The sequence below is a fragment of the Salarias fasciatus genome, chromosome 16, assembly GCF_902148845.1.
Source record: "Salarias fasciatus chromosome 16, fSalaFa1.1, whole genome shotgun sequence".
Classification (NCBI taxonomy): Eukaryota; Metazoa; Chordata; class Actinopteri; order Blenniiformes; family Blenniidae; genus Salarias; species Salarias fasciatus.
Window position 1 is genome coordinate 6,332,877 of NC_043760.1, and position 19,985 is coordinate 6,352,861.

Consider the following 19,985-nt stretch of genomic DNA (forward strand, 5'->3'; position numbering starts at 1 on the left):
GAATGAATGCAGCTCTGCAGTGCGGGACAATATGTATGAGTTTTACTCCACCTGTTCCTTTTTTCTCAAAACGGAGAAGGAAATATGAGTCCTCCATCAGAAGCTTCAGCCGTCACTGAAGATTACAGAAGCTTTTTGTGGAATCCACCATGAAATGAGTTCAGCAGGTACAAACATCGTACCTTAAACAGACAGATATCTTCTCTTTTCATCCTAAAATTCAAGAAGAGGCAAATCTGACACAGCGACCTGAGCGCTTGTAGTTCGTTCATAGAAGCTCGTTCAGTTCAACCCAAAATCACAAAGGACAATGCGACAGCACGTCATGTGATGCTTCTCATCTCTGTGATTCAGATTGTGGTTTTTTTTCCCATGTATGTCACCAACAGGGGTGTGTCTGTAACAGGATGAGGAGGGTTGATGTGTAAACGAAAGACCCTTCATCTCCAGAACTTTAGATTTCTCACATTTCCGCGTGACCCTTTTAGCAAAGCTACTCTTACCCCCGTTATTGCACCTTATTGATGCTTTTATTTTGAAATGTCATAAATACAAAGGGCAGTGAAATCATATTTAATCACAGTGCCATTAAAACATCATTTTGTTAGAAGTCTGTATGTCTGTATGAACGTCTTCTCAGAGCAGAATGAGAGTTAACCTCTTCCAGAAACAGTGAGGAGTCTACATGCAAATAAGTCCGTCTTATAGTTTTACGACAGAAGTCGTTATGAATAGATGGCAAACAATCATGTAAATGAGTCACTTTAAAAATGTCTGATAGGATTTGACCCCAAAAATAACTATTATTACAATTTAGTGAACAACTTAACATTTTTTTTTAATGTGAATATTTTGGGGTTTTTATTTCTCCATAAAGCCAAGTTGACAGTTGGTTCATACCAAACAAGATATTTGAGAATAGAATAGAAATAGAGGTCAGTGTTTGGTAAATGAAACATCTCCTCAGGCAAATAAAAAAAAAAAAAATCCCACTGAAAGCTCATGCATATTTACTGTTTAAACATCAAAAGCTGATCCTTCACTGGTGTGGCAGTATCTTATGGAGTTCTGCTGATCCATGCTCTGTCTGTAACCGTGTGTGTGTGTGTGTGTGTTCCAGAGGAGCGGGTGTGGACAGTGCTCGCCCACAACGTCACGGCTCCCGTCAGAGTCCAGGGCTCGTCGGCGCTGAAGCCTCACAGCATGGCGTTGAACTACAGCGCGTCGGCCGAGCAGCTCCGCGCCATCATCGCCGGGTCGGAGCAGTGCCAGCAGGAGGTGGTGTACCACTGCAGGAAGTCCCGCCTCTTCAACACCAAAGGTAAGAGCGCCGTGTCCTCCGGAGGGGCCGCCGCTCGCCTCCTCCCGTTCGCTGATGACACCCCCTTCTCCGCTCCCGGCAAAACGCTCTGCCGCCGCCTGCTGTGCTGCTGTTCTACTTCTGTTGTCCCAATAACTTGAAAGCCAATCCCCCCAAATCCCTCTCTCCGCACATCCATCTCAAACTGCTCAGGGCGCCTTTGGTGTCGCAAACATTGCACATTTGCTCCTAAATCATGAAACATTCATGAAGCGCCGAATTCCACCGTCCCCCCCCCCCCCCCCGCGCGCCTGGAGAACGCAAACAAACAAGTTCATTATCGCAGCAGATCAAAGACGGACGGGGAACACGCTGTTTGAGGGCCGTGTGGACACAGCCCGCTGCAGCCTGCTGTTTGTTGTCTGGGCTCAGTCTTCTGCTGTGGACAAAGGTCAAGCGCTGACAATCACACTGCCACCGTGCAGACAGCAGCAATCCCCCCCACACACACTCCAGAGACTGAGACTCTCAGCTGGTTTAACCAGTCGCATTTACCAGTCTGCTACATGTGTCCCATGTCCAAGTGAGAACAGCTCCTTCACCAAACGGCGGGGTCTGAACTGGTGAAATGGCTCTGATCTTACTTACTCAGTTACTTGTGGCTCCACTGTGAGCGGGGAACAGGTCAGTCTCACAGTCTTCTGATCTACTCATGGAAAACGAATAAATAAGACTGGAATATTGAAATTAGGCTTAGATCGAAGGATTTGAATTTCTGTCGGCACTATTGCATGTTATTGAAGCGATTTAATGAAATCGGCATGTGTAGAAATGTGTGTGTGCGTGTTGGGTTTGGGTAATGGATTCGGGTTAGACGGAGGATTTCAATAACCAGCAGTTGCCTCCAAACAATAAACCACAGTCATTAAGCCAGGGAAAAACTGCAGAATCAAAGTAAACTGCTTTGCTCAGATGTGTGCGCTAATACCGATAATAATATGATTGTTATATATTACTAGTAAAATAATATAATGTCTTTATCAGCATCTTTCAACGCACACAAGGTCACTGCACAATGGACATGTTAAAACAACACAAATAACAACAAGTAAAAGAAAGCAGAAACATAAATAGCAATAAAAAGCTTTCAGCCGTTCGCAGCAGATCGACAGAGTAAATGAACGTTTCTCCAGCTGCGTGTAAATCGTAGGACCGGTGCTCACTCCGCTGCCATATTATGGGGCTCACCGCAGGGAGAGCTACTCAGCCAGCTCCTAATCACGGCCACAACGTTCGCACAACTCCCGAGTCCAGCCGAAACGGCGAGAACCCATCTGGAAAAGAGCCGAAGAAGAGAGAAAAAAAAAAAAGTCAATGAGGGCCGCATCCTGGCGAAAACAGCCGGGAAGGAGAGAGAAGAAGGATCCTGCAAACACCGGGGGTTATTGACTGGTTATGGAAGCTCCCGGGGGATCATCGGGTTACGCTACAGTTACAGTAACATCACCGACCGCAGCCGGGGTCGCGCTGGAGCTGCTCGCTGCTATTTCAAAATAAAAGTTTCACAAATCTCCTCTGTGACCTTCAAGGTTGGAGTCGGTGGTACAAAAAAAAACATGCAGAATTTTTCTCTTTAATAGTGTTTAAGACAACCCACAAAAGACTGTACATCCATCCATCTGTTCATTTCAGCACTTCACCACAGTGTGGCCTTTTTGTTGATAGGATTTTTTTTTTACCATTTTTATACCTTTGGTGAACATTTGGGTTCATTAGTATTCATTTCATTCACCTCACTCTAAATTCAGCTCTAATGTAAACAACCTTAACTTCAGTCCCACACGTTCAAACGTGATGATCTCTGAAGGATGGAGACTCCATTTTCGTGAGTGAACTTGATGGAAAATAGAGCTCAAAGCCATTCTCGTCTCCTGTCATTATGGGATGTCGCTCCCCTCCAGCTTATCTGTTCGCTTCCTGCAGACGTGTGGAGGTGGGCTGCAGCCCTCCGTCAGGTTCACCGCTGATTGATTTCCACACGCTTGGTTTAGCATTCAACTGTGTGAGTTCCCTTGTTTCATCACTGCTCAAGTTCATTTCCCTTTTCTTTGAGTTTTCTTATTCTTATCTTTCAGCTGTGGAGAATAATTAGCGGACTTTGTACAGAAGTCTGTTGCTTAGCAACAGTCATGTGTTCACATGGGCGTGCATCACGACAGCCGATGAAACCATGAGCAGTTTTCAGTCGGGCCTGGTTCGTTCTGTCAACCCAAAGCTTATATTTGAACATATTTACGATAAGTAAATTAGGCCCTTCTTTGTCTTTCTGCCTCACCCAGCTGCTTCTTCAGACTCCGATGTGAAATATTGTATTTGAATTTTGCAAATATTTTCATCTGCTCTTGTATTCATTTGCTGCTGAAGAGTCAACACGTCTATGTTTACACGTTGTTCTGATCATATATGCATAACCAAACATTTCTGCCGCATTCATTTAGCGCGACAAGGCCGTCGCATATTCACTGTCAGCCTTTGTTCGCAGGATTTCCACAAGGTCCACTAAGTGCAGAATGAACCGACAAACTCTCTTCTCAGTGCATAAACTGAACAAAAGTAGAAACGCAAGACTTTTGTTTTTGCTCCCATTTTTCATGAGCCGAACTCAAAGACCTCAGGCTTTTCCTTTGCCCACAGATCTGTGTCTGAATCAGTGTTAGTGAGCGCGCCTCCTTTGCCGCGACCGTCCGTCCACCTCACAGGTGTGGGAGACCAGGATGCTGATTAAACAGCGGGGTTTTTGCGCAGGTGAGCCTAGAGCTGGCCGTAATAACAGGACGCTCTAAAACGTGCAATTTTATCGCACCGCACGACGCCGCAGATGTGGCAGATTCTGAGGGAGCGTCCAGGAGATCCTGAGGCCGGGTGTTGTGCCGTTTATCCTCGATCGTCGCCTCATGGTGCAGCATGGGAGCAAAAACAAAAGTGTCGTGTTCAGTCTGTATTCTGACGTGTAGCGAGTTCGTTTGTCCCGTGTGTCTTTCTGCTCACGTATGCCAGCTTGGAGAGACTCATCTAAGTCTTCTAGTACCTTTATTAGCAGTGTGACATTTTCAAGTGTGCTCTAATTACGTGTTCTTACTCTAATTAACAGCTCAGTGTATTCATTACTTCATATCCATATTGGATTAAGTGGGGACGTGTGCGTTCAGATGACAAACAAGCATCATTGGTTTAATGACCGCCTCTCTCTGCATCTCTAAATATTCCAGCAGTCGACAGGGATCTGCGAGCGCGCCGCACGGTTTCATCTGTTCGGACCTCCATTTCCAAAAAAACCGGGAGAACTTCACAGCTGCAGAGATCACCTGTGTTTACATGGACATAAATAATGATAATTAAAGTCTGATCAGATATGGCGACCATATTGTGAAAACCCGAAAAGACCGGCAAAAATACCGAAACATACTCAATAATGACCAAACCAGACATTTATTTAAAATGTTCCTTTTCTGTTTGAAGTGGAAATTTTCTATGATATAAAATGCTTCAGTAAAATGAACAAGCCCATTGCTCAAAAACAGGTTGAGCAAAAATGCTTCAAAATCTTAAACAAAAAAAACCTGATATTTTTCCTTGTTTTTTTTTTTGTAAACAAAAGAGAGACTTTTGATGAACCTGTTCATCACACTGTTTCAAATCCCTCTGAGTGTTTTCTTTGTGTTTTTTGCAAGCAAATTTCTGCTCTAACTGCGTTTCTGCTAGTTGCATTTTGCTTGTTGTTTACTGTAAAGCACTTTGCTTTTACTTGTTTATGAATAAACTTCCCATGCTTTGCCACTTCCTTGTTACTGAGAAGTAATTTGCAGCCACCGGTACTCGCTCAACCTTGTAAAGGCCCTCGCTCGCCCACGCTAAACCTGAAGTGGCGTGACAGTCGCATTTTGTCTGCATCTCATGTCTCAAGCAGGTGAAGCAACAAACTGAGCAAGTATCCAAGACTGAAGGTGAATATTGTGACAACATTAATTAAGCTTCAGATGGTGTGACATTCATGGTGTGTCGAACGGCCGCGGCTCCCTGTTTGCTCTTGCTCTGTATCAGAAGACATGTTTTAAAAAGTCTTTTAACAAGTAAGAGGGTGAAAATAATAATTTATTAAGTACAAAAAGTAATGTTTGAAGAATTCTACAAATCTTACGTACTATGGAGTCAGTTTTTTCTTCATGCAATCTGGACAGTCAGATTTTTCAGTGAGACTGACCGAATAATGAGTCCTTCTGTAGTTTCTGGAGGTATTTTCTCAGGAATCACACCAGTCTGAAACTCACCACCACTTCTGATTTCAGGTTTTCACTTCCGTTATATATTATCACGTAAACGGATCAGTTCTCTGCCACACAGATGCTCTTTGTAATGCTTCATTTAATATGTTTGGAATCATCCCTTCATCGAAGCAAATTCACCTGAGACGTTTGCTTTTGTTAAAACATACTTTGGTAACACTTTACTTGAAGCCCCTCTTTATAACACATTATAAGTAGTTATAAACACTAATACATGATCACAATGCTTTATAACTCACTATACAGCAGTATACAGCATAGGATTAAGGTTAGGGTTAGGGTTAGGGTTAGGGTTAGGGTTTGGTCCTGGCATTGTGATCATCTATGAATGTTTATAACTACAGCTACACATGTTATAATGGCATTATAATGCTTTATGAATGTACTTATAATGTGTTATGCAGGGGGGCTTCAAGTAAAGTGTTACCCATACTTTTTTTTTTTTTTTTTTTTTTTTGCATAATCATTGATGACAAATGGAAGAAGAAGAACCTGGTTTATTGATTCGTGGTTCTTGATAACGCTCATAAATCATGATGAACGTCTCTTTGTCTTTCCGGACAGATCATCACCAGCTCCTTTAATCAGGTCTGGGCATTGATTGTAGCCTTTCGTGGGACTCCCTGGCTTCTGGACTGAGGGCAGCTTTGCGTGTGCTTGCAGATGGCCGTCCCCTGTCCTGGTGGTTGGACCAGCGGGGGGAGAGGCGGACCTACTGGGGGGGCTTCCTGCCCGGAGTCCAGCAGTGCTCCTGCAGCCTGGAGGAGAACTGCATCGACATGAGTCACTTCTGCAACTGCGACGCCGACACCGACTCATGGTAGAGCTCCGAGCAGTTTCACCGTCCAGCCACACAGAAAATGAAAACATTACTGTCAGCGAACACTGCAAGAACGCAGCAAGACACATCAGATCTGCCCATCTGTGTTGACCCTCTGCTGGTTGAAAAAAAACTACGACAATAGAAAAGAAGACGTGGGACGTTAAAAAGATGCTGAAATGAGCAGATAAGTTCACAGCGGAAGGAAAATGATGAGGTACAGTGTGACAGGGACAGATACTGATACCGATACCATCAGTTATTTTACATATGTGAAATTTTACAGCAAAGAAATGCTGGTAAAACACACAGTGGTTCGGATGGATGTTCTGGAAAACTGCTTTTTTCACGTTCCTGATTCTGTATGTGAGTTTAAGAGAGGGCGTGTCAACCAGAGCCTGTCTTCACTGTGATGACAGTGTTCGTAAGATGAGGTAGACGGTCTTTCTACAAGATAATTGATGATTTTTTTGAAAGAAATGTTGTACACGCCAGACATGGTCATCTTCAGTACGTGTACCGTATCACTGTCAAAAAAGGCAAAATGGATGAAATGCATTCATAACTGTGAAACTGGAGATATATAGATAGATTTGCATTAAATTAACTTTAATAGTTTTTTTTTAATTCCTCTGGTTGAAGTGCTCTGTCATAATTTTTCAGGCTTCACAAAGCTCAGATTTTTACATCCAGTTTTCACAGTTTTCACCCTGATTTGGTGCCGCAGTGGTTTTTCACAAGCAGAATCTGTCAGCACAATGCAGGAGGGTATGAAAGAGGCTGGTCTGCTCACTTCTCGTCCAGATTCACGTGAATATTAGCCTGCCTTTGCATCTCTGTACACATATTGCAGTTTACAGCAGACGATTAAAAAAAAAACAGCATTTCAGAATTGATGAGATTACCTGTTGGTGCTGCAGGTGGAGCCCACAGAGACTGCACACTCACACTGGTATTGCAGAATATTTCAACCCGAGAGCGGTGGCTTTCATTTTCTCACTCACAAATGATTAATTACAGTTCATAAATGACAGAACTAGATGAGGATTCAAGGCCAGAGTGCTGCAGTTTCTGCTGCTCTCCACAGCCGGAATCATGTCTCTGCACGCTGTATGTTAATGCTCACCTCCGCCGCTCCTCTCCGGGGTTTCACATTAGGGATCTTCATTCGCACTTTTCCCCAGGCTCTTGTCTGCGTGGTGATGTATGGCTCCTTCTTGCTATGTTTACTCTGCAGAGGAATACATTTATCCGCAGTGACACGGGCTCCCTGCTCCCCTCTCTCTGTCACAGGACCACAGACATGGGAGTCCTGTCCTATAAGGACCACCTGCCGGTGAGCCACGTGGTGGTCGGAGACACCAACAGGACGGGCTCGGAGGCCGTGTACCAGATCGGCCCTCTGCGGTGTTATGGAGACAGTAGGTGATCGATTCGGTGTCGTGTCTTCAGCTTGTGGCTCACTGACTGAATATAGCAAAGGATCTGCTGCATATCTGACACCATCCTCAAAAGAGCAGCACACACACCACGTCCACGACTGATTTGACCTCGATTAGAACAAAGAAGAGAAACAAGCGGCGGATAAATGTGCAGAAGTGATAAAACTTGTAGATTTCTGCTCATGAGTTCTATTGAGCCATTGTTTGTATTCAGGTGTGAGGCCGAGCTCCTTCAGCTCAATGGACAGAACAGATAAGAGCACTGATGTGTGTGTGTGTGTGTGTGTGTGTGTGTGTGTGTGTGTGTGTAAAGCATCAGATAATGCAGTTACATTAGAGCAGCCTCTTCACATTTTCGGAGTGCATGTTGATTTGGAAACATCTGCATGTTCTCTTAATAAACATGTTTGAGCGTTCCCAGCTGCTCGGCGCTGTGTGAAGGAGCCGTGCCGTTTCCTGAAGGCAGCACGTGTGTTGGTAAAGCGGCGGCGCGCAGACACACACAAGCTGCTGTGTTTTACCATCATTAAGTCACCAACAATAACATCAGGCGGGCGCAGAGAAACCACACACACATCCACACGGAGCGGATCCGTCAGAGAGCTGCTGTTCGGCGCCGCCGCTCCAAACGACGCTGTCACATTATTGACATTGAGCATTTCAAACCGCGCGAACCCACGGACCTGTCCCGATTCCTCCTGCGACTGCAGACAGGAGGTGTTGAGGATGCTAACAGGCCTGGCTGTCCTTCCGGATCCTTCACGCTGACCTTGATGAACATCTGTGTTGATGCCTGATCCTCCGCTCCGCTTTGATTTACCTTCCAGAGTCCCTGTGGAACGCCGCGTCCTTCTACCAGGAATCCTCCACCCTGCTCTTCCCCACCCTGCGGACCGAGCTGGCCTCCGATATCTCCTTCTACTTCAAGACCAGCGCTCCTTCGGGGGTCTTCCTGGAGAACCTGGGCCACAGAGACTTCATCCGGGTGGAGCTCAGCTGTGAGTGAACCTCATCACGATGTCAGGACGTGTCGAATGCTGGGAAATACTCGCAGCCTTACTAATTGATGAGAATCGTGTAAAAACAGAGCGGCCTGACCTCATTGTGCTCCATCCGCTCCGCCCTGATCCAGCTGGAGGAACTCTCCCCGTTAGACTCACGGTATCGTATGGAAGCTTTTATTTGAGGAAGGAGGGCTGATTTTTCCTCCTCAGGATATGTGGAGCCGTAATGTTTCTCTGCAGGTTCCTGCAGCATCAGAGGCTGGGTGAAATATTGACGAGCTGTCAGCCGAGCCTCCTCATAAATCCACTCAGGTCATCAAGCTCCCCCAGCAGCGTTGTATCACATTGCATCAGCCCCAGATGATAAAGTGGAACATAAAAAAACAAGCATGAGATTCAATCTGACCCCACTGTTTTTCTCCGTGTGCGTGCGCGAGTGCGTGTCTGTCTGTCTCTCACTGTGTGTCTCTCTCTCTCTCTGTCTCTCTGTCTCTCTGTCTCCGTCCCAGCTCCCTCGGAGGTGACCTTCTCCTTCGAAGTGGGGAACGGCCCGTCCGTCCTGACCGTGAAGTCCCACCTGCCCCTGAACGACCGGCAGTGGCACTTCGTGCGCGTGGAGCGCGGCGTGAAGGAGGCGTCGCTGCAGGTGGACCAGCTTCCCCTGCGCTTCCTGGAGGCCCCGGCCGACGGACACCGCCGCCTCCGCCTCAACAGCCAGCTGTTTGTCGGTATGGCGGCCTCCTCTGACCGCACACACCGGCCCTGAACGCTTCCACGTGAAGAAAAACTCTCACTCTGAGCGTTTACATGAGCGCTTGCATTTACTTGGGTAACTTGCAGAAGTAAGGCTAAAATATTATTTGTAACTTACAGGTTGTTTTGTATGAAAATTTTTTTGTTAAAGTTGTTTTTTAAGCCCATCTCTTTATTATAGTATTGCGCATTTTTTTCTAAATATGTGTATTTTCCATCTTACTCACAAGGAAAAATGCAATGATTGTAATTTGAACTCTGATGCATCTTTTTGAGCAGCTCTGCCCATTTTGAAATTATGTCCGTTTCATCTGATCACCAGTTATTTTAATTTTGATTAAAAATTTCCAAATAGACCATTGCAAAACCATACAAATTCATTTTTGAGTTAAACTTTTCGAACAGATTAGTCCTGATCGAAATCAGTAAAATATTGATGATCAAAGCTTTGACCCTTTAAATGCAGTTTCTTGGCCTGATGCGATATACCAGTCACACACTGTTCTGTTTTGAACGTTCAGTTTGAATTTGGTTCACAGAAATGTGAAAGTATGCAAAAATAAATATGTATAAATCTGATGCTGATTTAGAAATGATTTAATCTGTGTGTAAATGGTTTTCATGCAGTGATTCTACAATTCTTTCATTAAAAACAAATGGCCTGCATTATCGACACACGGCTCTAATGAGTGAAATCGTGACAATTATTCAATATTTAATTGCTTTTATTCAGAATGAAGTTAATTAAACTATGTAACTCAGCAAACATACAAACTGTCAATCAGTAATGTTTTATATTTTTTTAAAGAGAGCTCAGTGACTGAGGAGGGTTTGTAAATTAATCTGATGCCTGAGGGCCAAATGATAAAAAGATGTCTGGAAAAAGAAGCGGCAGAGCTTCCGGCACTCAGGGAGCAGTTTGGCGTTCAGGGGTGGTGGATTGTGTTTGACGAATGCTCCTCCTGCAGGGGGCGCCGCCTCTCAGGGGAGGGGCTTCCTGGGCTGCATCCGGACTCTCACCATCAACGGCGTGACCTACGACCTGGAGGAGAAGGCCATGCTGACGGTGGGCGTGAGCTCGGGCTGCCCGGGGTACTGCAGCGGCTCCAGCAGCCTGTGCCACAACAGGGGGCGCTGCATCGAGAAGAGCAGCGGCTACACCTGCGACTGCTCCCAGTCCGCGTACGGAGGGCCCACCTGTAAGGAAGGTGAGCGCGGATCCTCTGAGAACAGGACAAAGCTGTACCACTCCCGTGAAAATGACTGCAATTGTCTTTAGATCATGACGTGAAATCCATCGCATGCTATTTTCACCTGAAGAGAAGAGATCCAGCAGCCGTGCTGCTTGTGTTGGACTCCGCGCCCCGAGCTCCGGCTTCGCCCGGCACGTCTGAGCTGGATCAATAGGACTACATGTTTGCTGGGAGTCGCTGGCGGGCTGTTTGTGCGGCGCTCCTCTGATGATGCAGTGGTGACTGGAGAAGTGGCCTGGAGCATGGCGTCTGTACTCCGCAGCGCAACAGGAGCCTCAGTGACTCCACCGCGGCCGGGAGACACGGGAGAGGCTGCTCTTCAACAAATCAACAGTTTTCTGAGCTAAATCAACCTGCCCTGGATCAGCCGCCGCGGCGGCTTGGTGTGCTGTGAGACATGAAGGAGACATGAAGGAGCACGTGTTGCTCTCCAACTTCAGCCTTGATGCGGCTTCGCCGTCCACACCAGAGGCACTAATGTAGCTCCAGAGATGCTTCTGAACTGTGTGCTGGTGAGCTGGAGGGCTCCTCTCGTTCCACTGTTTCCTAAAAGCTTTTCAAATATCAATTTATTAAACCTCAAGGAGGTTTAAAGGTTTAGCTGCGAGCTTTGACACAGACTATGGCAATAATCCTGGGTAATTTTATGCAGCAAAGCTTGAAGTTGTATTTGCACAGTGATTTGTGTCCACAGACAGTGGTTTATGGAAGTGTTTATGAGTTCATGCAGTGGTTTAAAGTGGAGAATCTGACCTTCAGCCATAAGGGAAGATGGTGGCACCTTGAAAGTCTTCATTGCTCCACATTGTGGAACTGTTTTCTGAAATTGTTCCAGGGTTTTATGATAGAATTTGTCCTTCTGCGCCTCTCATACGCGCTCCTTCTTTTCTCCCAGCCACCTTTCAACTTGCTATCTAATGCGGAATGAGCTCGTATTTCCACGAAGCATTAAAATGCCCCATTTTCAGCAGCTGATACTTTGTTAATGTTTGATTAGGACAATCATGTGGGTAGGTTTGAATATTTTGAATGCAATTTTCTGTGAATTTTTGTTCACAACATTTGTCTCTGTGATGAGCGCGAAAACAAGAGAGCCTGGAAAAGAAGTGGAGGAGAAGCAATAACCGAATAATCTGATGTGTGTGTCATACACAGGGAGATTACTGAGAGGTGTGTGTGCTTATTGTGGGGCTCTGCTGTTATTTGCTGGTGATTTAATGAAGATAAACACTGTGGGCTGTCATTTGCAATGCCAGAGAGTTCTGCCAAGGCACTTCTCTGAGTTCAGACTCATCAGTAATATGTAGCGCTGTCTTTAGATGGCTGCACTGATTCAATAAAGTGAAGAAGAGACTGTTAATATCCCGTACAGCAGCAGTAAACTGCAGATACTGTCAGCTGTGTGCATCAAACACCGTGATTTACCAGCTAATCCTCCATGAGGAATGTAAACCTCAAGTTCTTTAGATTCGAAGTAGGCAACATTTCAGTTTAGCCTTCCAGCTGAGGCTGATCACACAGGCCATGATTCATTATTATGAATAAACCAGAATACTCAGGAACATGGCAATAGACACACCCCGATCACATAGCTTTAGATATTTATCACATCCCAAAAAAAAAAACTTGAGCACAACAAATCAGTCTCAAGCATTTTCTTTATGTGGCAAAATAAAAAAAAGGATCTGTATTTACTTCTGTTTATCCTTCAAACATGTCAGCTGGTCACACAGTCGATGAAAAAAGAACAGACGTTTCTCATGACTGAGGAACTCACACAGACCATAATAATCCGTGTGCACCCACATTTGATTTTCCAGTAACTGAAGTCACTTCAGCTGAAGTTAATGAGTGAATGAGTCACAGGCTGACCTGCCGAAAGAAGACAGATTCTGTCACAGCTGCACGATGCAGCGTACACATTATTCCCATATTTTAATTACAGAGAGAGTTGAAAACGCAACACACCAGCTGATTTAGTGTTCAGTAACGAGTAAAGGAGTTACTGTGGTAACTCCAGTAACCAGAGTTCAGTACATATTTCCGGTGTCTTTCATAATACTGGCTTTGATGCCGCTCCTGATTTTGTAACGTGATAAATGGACGTAGCTCATACTTGAACGGAGACACCGAGCCTTTGTATGCTTTTGTTTCCGATTGGCCATCAGAGATATGTGGACGGTTTCCATGGTAACTGCTCTCTGATCCCAGTCCCCGTCTCCATCAAGTCCAACTCAGTGTTTCCATGTTCAGAATAGCAGCAGCGTTTCCTCTTTGTACATTTTGTACTCCGTCGATAAGCGGCACGCCACAGCGTGTTGAACTAGAATGAGCAGGATGTGTGGGGACGAAGTGTTGGAGTGCATTTCAGACACTTGCTGCTCGTGGTTCTCCGCTCAGGCTGCTCCGCTCAGAGAATGTGGAGTCACTTGTTGAAATTTGGTTGGGCTCGATGACGGCGTTAACTGGGTGCTGGCGCAGCCGCATGTGTGCAGAGAGTACAGAAGAGAGGACTCAGCTCGTCCTGATGGAGCGCCGGTGCTGAGGATGAGGACTGTGGAGAGACGGGGACCCGCCCTAACTGTCTGTTCATGACGGGAAGTCTGAGTCCAGTATTTTCACTGCGAGTCTGTCTGGGAGTTTTACACTGCTCGACAGAGAGCAGCCAAGCACAGCGCCCCCGCTGTTCTAGGAGGGGGATGGCAGCGTGGAGCGCTAGGACAGCAGTGTCTTCTGTCTGTCTGTGATCTCTGTAAGCAAAGTAAGGTGGATCGAATGAGTAATAATTTTGTCCAATCCAATATCCAAGATCTGATTTTTACTTTTAACAACCGGCTTTAGCTGCCCCGGGAGGGTAAAGCCCTGTTTTACCCCATTCGAGGTTATTGACATGTTACCATACATATTGTCAAACACCACCTTTCTCTCACTGAGTTTCTGTTTTTCTGCTCGTATTGGCGGGTTTCCTTCCTGCAGATGTTGAAGTTTGACGCGGATCCTCAGGATGTTGACAGCAGCTTCACTCCTGAGAGGCAGAGCTTGAACTGTGACGTTTTGCCCGTTTACGGATCTGAAGTCACGGTGATGTTGGTGTATGAGCCCGTAGTGAATTCACGAGCGCCCTGTCGCTGTTCAGGGCTCTGCAGGTGTTCAGGGCTCTGCAGGTGTTCGGGGCTCTGCAGGTGTTAATATCACGTTCGTATCATGTGTCCCATTTGTTTGTTTTTGTGCCGTCAGGTGTCGCACTGTGTGTTTTCTGTGGATCGATTTGGATTTTAAAGTGTAATCCTGCTAACTAACGCTCATTTTTATGAAGGTGAAGTAATCACATTACATAGTTTTTCCCTGTACTGTAACCGATTAGGTCTATATTTTCTTTTGCATGGTAATTACATAACAGCGTTGCATAGTCTGTTACAAAGAAGTGATATTTATCCGGCAGCAGAGCCAGTGTGATGACTCAACGTTGTGTTTGAATCTTTTTTCAAAATGTCATTTGGCTCCTCATTTTGAGGCGATCGATACGTGAGGTGACCCTCCGACACCCACAGCCCCGCAGTCTTTATATAAACGGTCTGTCCTGCATGCCTGGGGGGGGGGGGGGGGGGGTTGACACTCTGTGAAGCCTCTTCAGGTTTGAATTGAGTGTGTGCTGTAGGACTGCTGCTGCTGCATGGAATAAACCGCAACCTTTTCTGTATGAGAAGCCAACGCAACCCAGAAGCCTCTGCCCAATTGATTTATAATGAGGAGCACAGACATTCTCATTGATTACTGCACATCTTCGGCTTTATTAGGGAGTCACTGAATGTCATACTCTGTCACAACACCAGCGCTGGCATATTGTGTCCTTTATTGGCCACCTGCTCTTCAGCCGACGTCTTAAACAAAGGCTCTCAAACTCATTTCAGTGCAGCGGACTCATAACTCTGTTTGTTGGACACTTCTGTTGATGGGATTTTTATACATACCTGGTCGCATGAGAAACCCTGTTTCTGTTGTGCTTCTCACATGACGATGGATTATCAGTCAGCACAAAGAGAGATGTTTCATGGGTGATTTGGTCTCTCTGTTTTTCTGCATGTGTCTGAATGACGTAATGCAGGCTTTTTAAAATGTCGCGGGTCCTGCAGCCTCTCTGACAGGTGACCCCTGATTCATGGCGGAAGGGTTTTTGGAAATTATTTCCAAGGAAATGTGTTTTTTTCAAGACATAAATTAAAAGCAAACTCTTTCCTAGCTTCAGTTTGCTCCCACCCTGGACAGGAAGTAGATGAAGCTCACAGTCCTCTGAAGCTGTGCTGATAAAATCATGTGGACGATGCCTGTGTGCAGTGTCTCGTAAACGGCTGATATTTATGTTGTGCAGGTTACATTAAAGTCCGAGTGTGACTTCCCTCTTCCTTGAACTCGGTTTTCTCTCTCGAGTGACTTCACAGTGTTTATTGCTTCTCTTCACCGAGAGGCCGTAAGACACAAACACATGGGTTGTATTTCCAACGTGGACGATCACAGCTTTGTGGCTGTTTTTCATGAGAGAATGTGCTGAGATTTATTGAAGTACAGCATCAACTCATCTCCACATATTTGACATCTTTGTGTTTGAAACCTTCAGAAGTCACAAGACTTTCAAAATGGACCAAAATGTAAGGCAACTGTAGAAAAAGTACATTTCTTATAGCCACACGAAGCTTTTTGTGGGAGTTTCTGCTCCATTTATCTGCCTCGACTGAACATGGATACATCTGCTCCTGTGAGGGAGACGTTAGCCTCTTTTATCTTCTCCCACAGTCAGTTTATATGTTCGTTTCAGATCTTCTTTGCTCCTCAGACAGTCCTCAAAACATGTCAGATTGCTCCTGAAATGTTCATGTACCATTTTTTTTTTTTTTTTAAATAACTATTTTCCTCCTGTGGCCAGAGGCAGAGTATCTGAACATGATTCATAAAGCCACGCAGCTCTGGACCACAAGTGAATTTCATTCATCGTGATAAAAAGCTTGAAAGTATCTGGTTCTAACCAGGGTGATAACATGGGAGGATTATTTCCATTTCCCTGCACCGTCTGACCCTGTGCAGCGTGTCTCGGCACACTGTCTTTACTCTGCTGTCTCACAGGCTTCAGTGGCAAATAATACCAAATATATCTGAAGGAAAAGTGAACTTGGGCAGGCTCCCTGTGTGCCTGTCTTAATATTACAGCAGAGGGTCAGGGCCACCAAAAACAGGAATCTGAGATTAAAGTCAGGGAGGATGCTGAGAAAAGTGAGGGGAGTCAGAAATTCCTCAAAAATTCATCTTTCATTGTAATTGTATGTACTATGTGTGTCTCTCTGTACAATACAGTAAATGCATATTGTAATGGATGGAAAAATCAGCTGCATCGTGCACTGACTGTTATTACTTCAGTAAATATGCTTTAAATATTAAGTTGCCAACTTGAAAGACACTTTTTTATTAAAGTCAATATTGTAATCTGCCCTCGATGACTTGTGTCCGACACAGATTTGCATGAGAAGCCAGTCCCACATGCTTCCATAAGGATTTTGTCTTTTGCACTGCTTGAACCAAACATTCTCGTCATTTAAAGACATGAAAGGAAATCTTCCCCTCATTCTTCATATTTAACCATATTCTTTCTCAGTCTTATCGTGTTCTTTATTTAGATAGTGCTTTGCGTCCCTCATTATCAGGGACAACGTGTTTGTTTTCAGTATTTCTGAACCAGAAGTTGCTGCTGTGATGAGGCCCGTTGTGAGGAAAATACACCATCATTTTTGAGTAAAATTCAGAATTTTGAAAGAATAAGAATTACAAAACATAGAAGAATTCTTAGAGATTGATCAGAGTTATAGAAGGAGTGTGAACATTAGAGGATGAGTCAGAATTTTGAAAAAAATAAAAGTTTGCTGTGATCACAGCAGATTGTGATCATGTTTCACCTCACACAACCTTCACACCGGACGTCCTTACTGGTGCTCCTGTCGCAGTGGGATTCTCACCAGACCTTTCAGGGAGACTTTAGCACCTCATAGCATAGCTGTCCTGATACCAACAGTCTGTAAATGTGTGGGAAAGGATCCTGATCTCTACACTAGTTTCATTATTAAACTAAATTCACTCCTGAAAGCAGAAAAAAAAGAAAACAACCTCATGGAATTTTTGAATAATGGACACTTGAAACTCTCTGTGAGGCCTGGGAGTTATTGTGATGGTGAGATCATCTCTCTCTCTCTCTCTCTCTCTTTGTGTGTGTGTGTGTGTGTGTGCAGAGGTGTCAGTGTCCTTCGACAGAGAGTCCTCAGTCACCTTCACGTTCCAGGAGCCGTTCTCAGTGATGCAGAACAGAAGCTCGCAGGCCTCCAGTGTTTCCAGGGAGAGCAGCAGCCGGGCCAGAGAGGACGTGGCCTTCAGCTTCATCACCTCGCAGAGCCCCGCTATGCTGCTGAGCGTCAGCACATTCAGCCAGCAGTACATCGCCGTCATCCTGGCTCGCAACGGTACATCATGTCTGAAATTCCTCCACACGCTCCGACCAGGCACACACAGAGATCTGTTTCACCACAACGACACTCCAGCAGAGTAACCTGCAGCTTGGCAGCCACTTGTGGCTCTATAGCCCCTCTGTAGTGGCTCTACAGTTTCTCTGGACTGTCTCCATGAAGCTTTTTCTAAATGTAAATCAGCATTTTTGATGTTTGCGTACCAGACTCACTTTCAAAAACAGTTTATTTTTTTCTAAAAATGGCTGAAATTGATTAGAAAAGAAAACTGCAGTGAAAAATACGAAATATCTGAAGTTTGTTTTTTTCTTTTAATCCGTTTTAGAGTCAACAAATTGGTGAAAAACTGTGAAGGAAAAGAGAAAGAACTGCAAAAGTTAAAATTGCTTGAAAGTGCTGAAAAGGAAAAACAACCAATATCCATCCATCCATCCATTTTTTGAGCCGCTTGATCCTTTTCAGGGTTGCGGGGGGCTGGAGCCAATCTCATTCTTTGGGCGAGAGCAGGGTCCACCCTGGACACTCCGCCAGTCTGTCACAGGGCTGACAACAACCAATATATATTATCAATAGTCAAAATGTCTCAAACTACAAAAATGGGTAAAATGTGTGAAACTACTAAGAGGGTTAAACTGACCCGTGGAGGTACGGACCCCCGAAGAAGCACTCTATTGTCCTCTACCATGAAGATGGCAACAGGTTCTTTGTTTCCATGGCAACAAAATGGTCCATGACCCCGTCTTCAGCTCACCACTTTACCATCCTTGGACCACTTTTGAGCCACTGATTAGTATAACTATATAAAGGTTGTATTTATGTATTTTCTGTCAATGGGTGATAGTTAAATTTGCGATAGCTCACAAAAGGTTCATCTGGGACATTTTGATAACTTTAAGCTTTAATGTTCTTTCGTGTTTGACATTTCCCCACATTCTTCTGTACTGCTTTGGTTGAGATGAAGACCTGGAGCTTAACGAACCGCTCAGAGACGGGCCTCAGTGTTCTCTCGCTCTCTCTGGTTCAGGAACGTTGCAGATCTGGTATCACCTGCAGACGCACAGGAAGCCAGACGTATTCAGCCCCCTCCTCGGGAACCTGGCGGACGGACTCCTCCACCGGGTCCGAATCCATCGAGAGGGCAAAGATCTGTATGTCCAGGTGAGCGGTGAACTCAGAAAGCTTCAGTCTGCATAGCTTTTTATCACTCGTGTTAGTAAATAAATGAGAATGGAGGATTTAAAAGTGAGCATTTGGTATTATTAAATACACCATCGTCTGCATACGTGGATACACTCATGAAGAACAGGGGAAAATGAGCTGACAGGATTATAGCATTTTATTAGCATTATCAAAACAAGAGGATCTTGCATGTGTAATTTTACTAAAACAGAAATTAAGACTAAATAATACCACTGTCAGCACGTTATTCTGGGAGACCTCAGACAGTGCCCTCAGTCTCTCCTCTCTTCATCATCTCGTCCAACATTCTCACCATCTGTCAGTCCGTGTAGAAAACATGTCAAGTAATATCAGTTCTCTCCAGATCGCTGGGAGACACATGACACCAGATACTGAAGTAAATGAAATGGATGGATGGATGGATGGGAGATTTTTTTTTTTGCGCTAATGTGATCATCCTAATTGTGTCATAAAAAAGATTTAGTGTGTGGGATATTTTAAGTGCACAAATAATGGCTTTTTTTTTTTTTTTTTGAGGGGGGGGGCGGTTTCTCTACATAAATGTACATTTTACTACTGAATAAACATGCTGGCCTCTGATCCGGGTCAAAGAAGTTAGAGTCTGTGATGTTCTCGGGTTTGGGCTCACGTGAAGGAGTAAATAAAAGCAGATAGAACGAAGTGGAGCTCCTCTCAAACTGTGATGACTGATAACGACATCGACCTTTTCCAATAATTGCACCTTTCTCCAAATCCTCAGAAGATGATCTTGTAATTATGAGATATCTTGTGATTGTAATTATGAGATAAAGATTCTGTTTTTGTAGCGCTGCAGTCAGGATGATAATGTCATGGAAAATGCACAGAGGACAAGCGCTGCATTGTTGTTTCTACGCCCGGTGATCCTGTCGTTATATTTAGATATCAAGCAGGAATAAAATGCATCAGTCACCTCAGAAGCTGGGATCTTTATGTCCAGCTTCATTTATCAAAGCATCAGCTGCTCAGCGGTGTGCATTAAACCCAAAGTACCTCCGAACAATGTTTGGAAACTGGACTGGTGTTGAAGATTTCCTGTGCAGAATATCTTTTCTCATCTCCAATAATCTGTTTTCAGGAGGAAGAGACTCAGGATTAATTTCAGCCTGGTTTTTACGATGATATGATTGCTATTGGCAGCTCTGTATCGATCCATCTGTGGTGCGAATCAGAGCCAAACTGCCTCCAGCTTTCCAAACATGGACGTCTTTTCATGACTCATCCACTGTAATAAACCACAAGTCGTCTTTGAATAGCCTTGTAATGCCAATTCCACCACGATAATGGAATGAAAATCCTGTTAGTTTATGGCGTCTAATTTCGCTCGGCTTGTTCTGACTGTTAAAAAA

At 44.7% G+C, this 19,985-nt stretch overlaps 1 protein-coding gene across 1 annotated transcript in view; it reads left to right on the forward strand.

The window, feature by feature from the left end:
• Positions 1-19,985, forward strand: part of LOC115402979 (contactin-associated protein-like 5) — a 146,967-nt gene that overhangs the window by 116,216 nt on the left and 10,766 nt on the right. The window contains exons 13-20 of the mRNA XM_030111694.1: positions 1,121-1,321; positions 6,307-6,463; positions 7,757-7,884; positions 8,733-8,903; positions 9,419-9,637; positions 10,631-10,870; positions 17,188-17,415; positions 18,443-18,576. Coding sequence (XP_029967554.1) covers positions 1,121-1,321; positions 6,307-6,463; positions 7,757-7,884; positions 8,733-8,903; positions 9,419-9,637; positions 10,631-10,870; positions 17,188-17,415; positions 18,443-18,576 — 1,478 coding nt within the window. The remainder of the gene's footprint in view (positions 1-1,120; positions 1,322-6,306; positions 6,464-7,756; positions 7,885-8,732; positions 8,904-9,418; positions 9,638-10,630; positions 10,871-17,187; positions 17,416-18,442; positions 18,577-19,985) is intronic.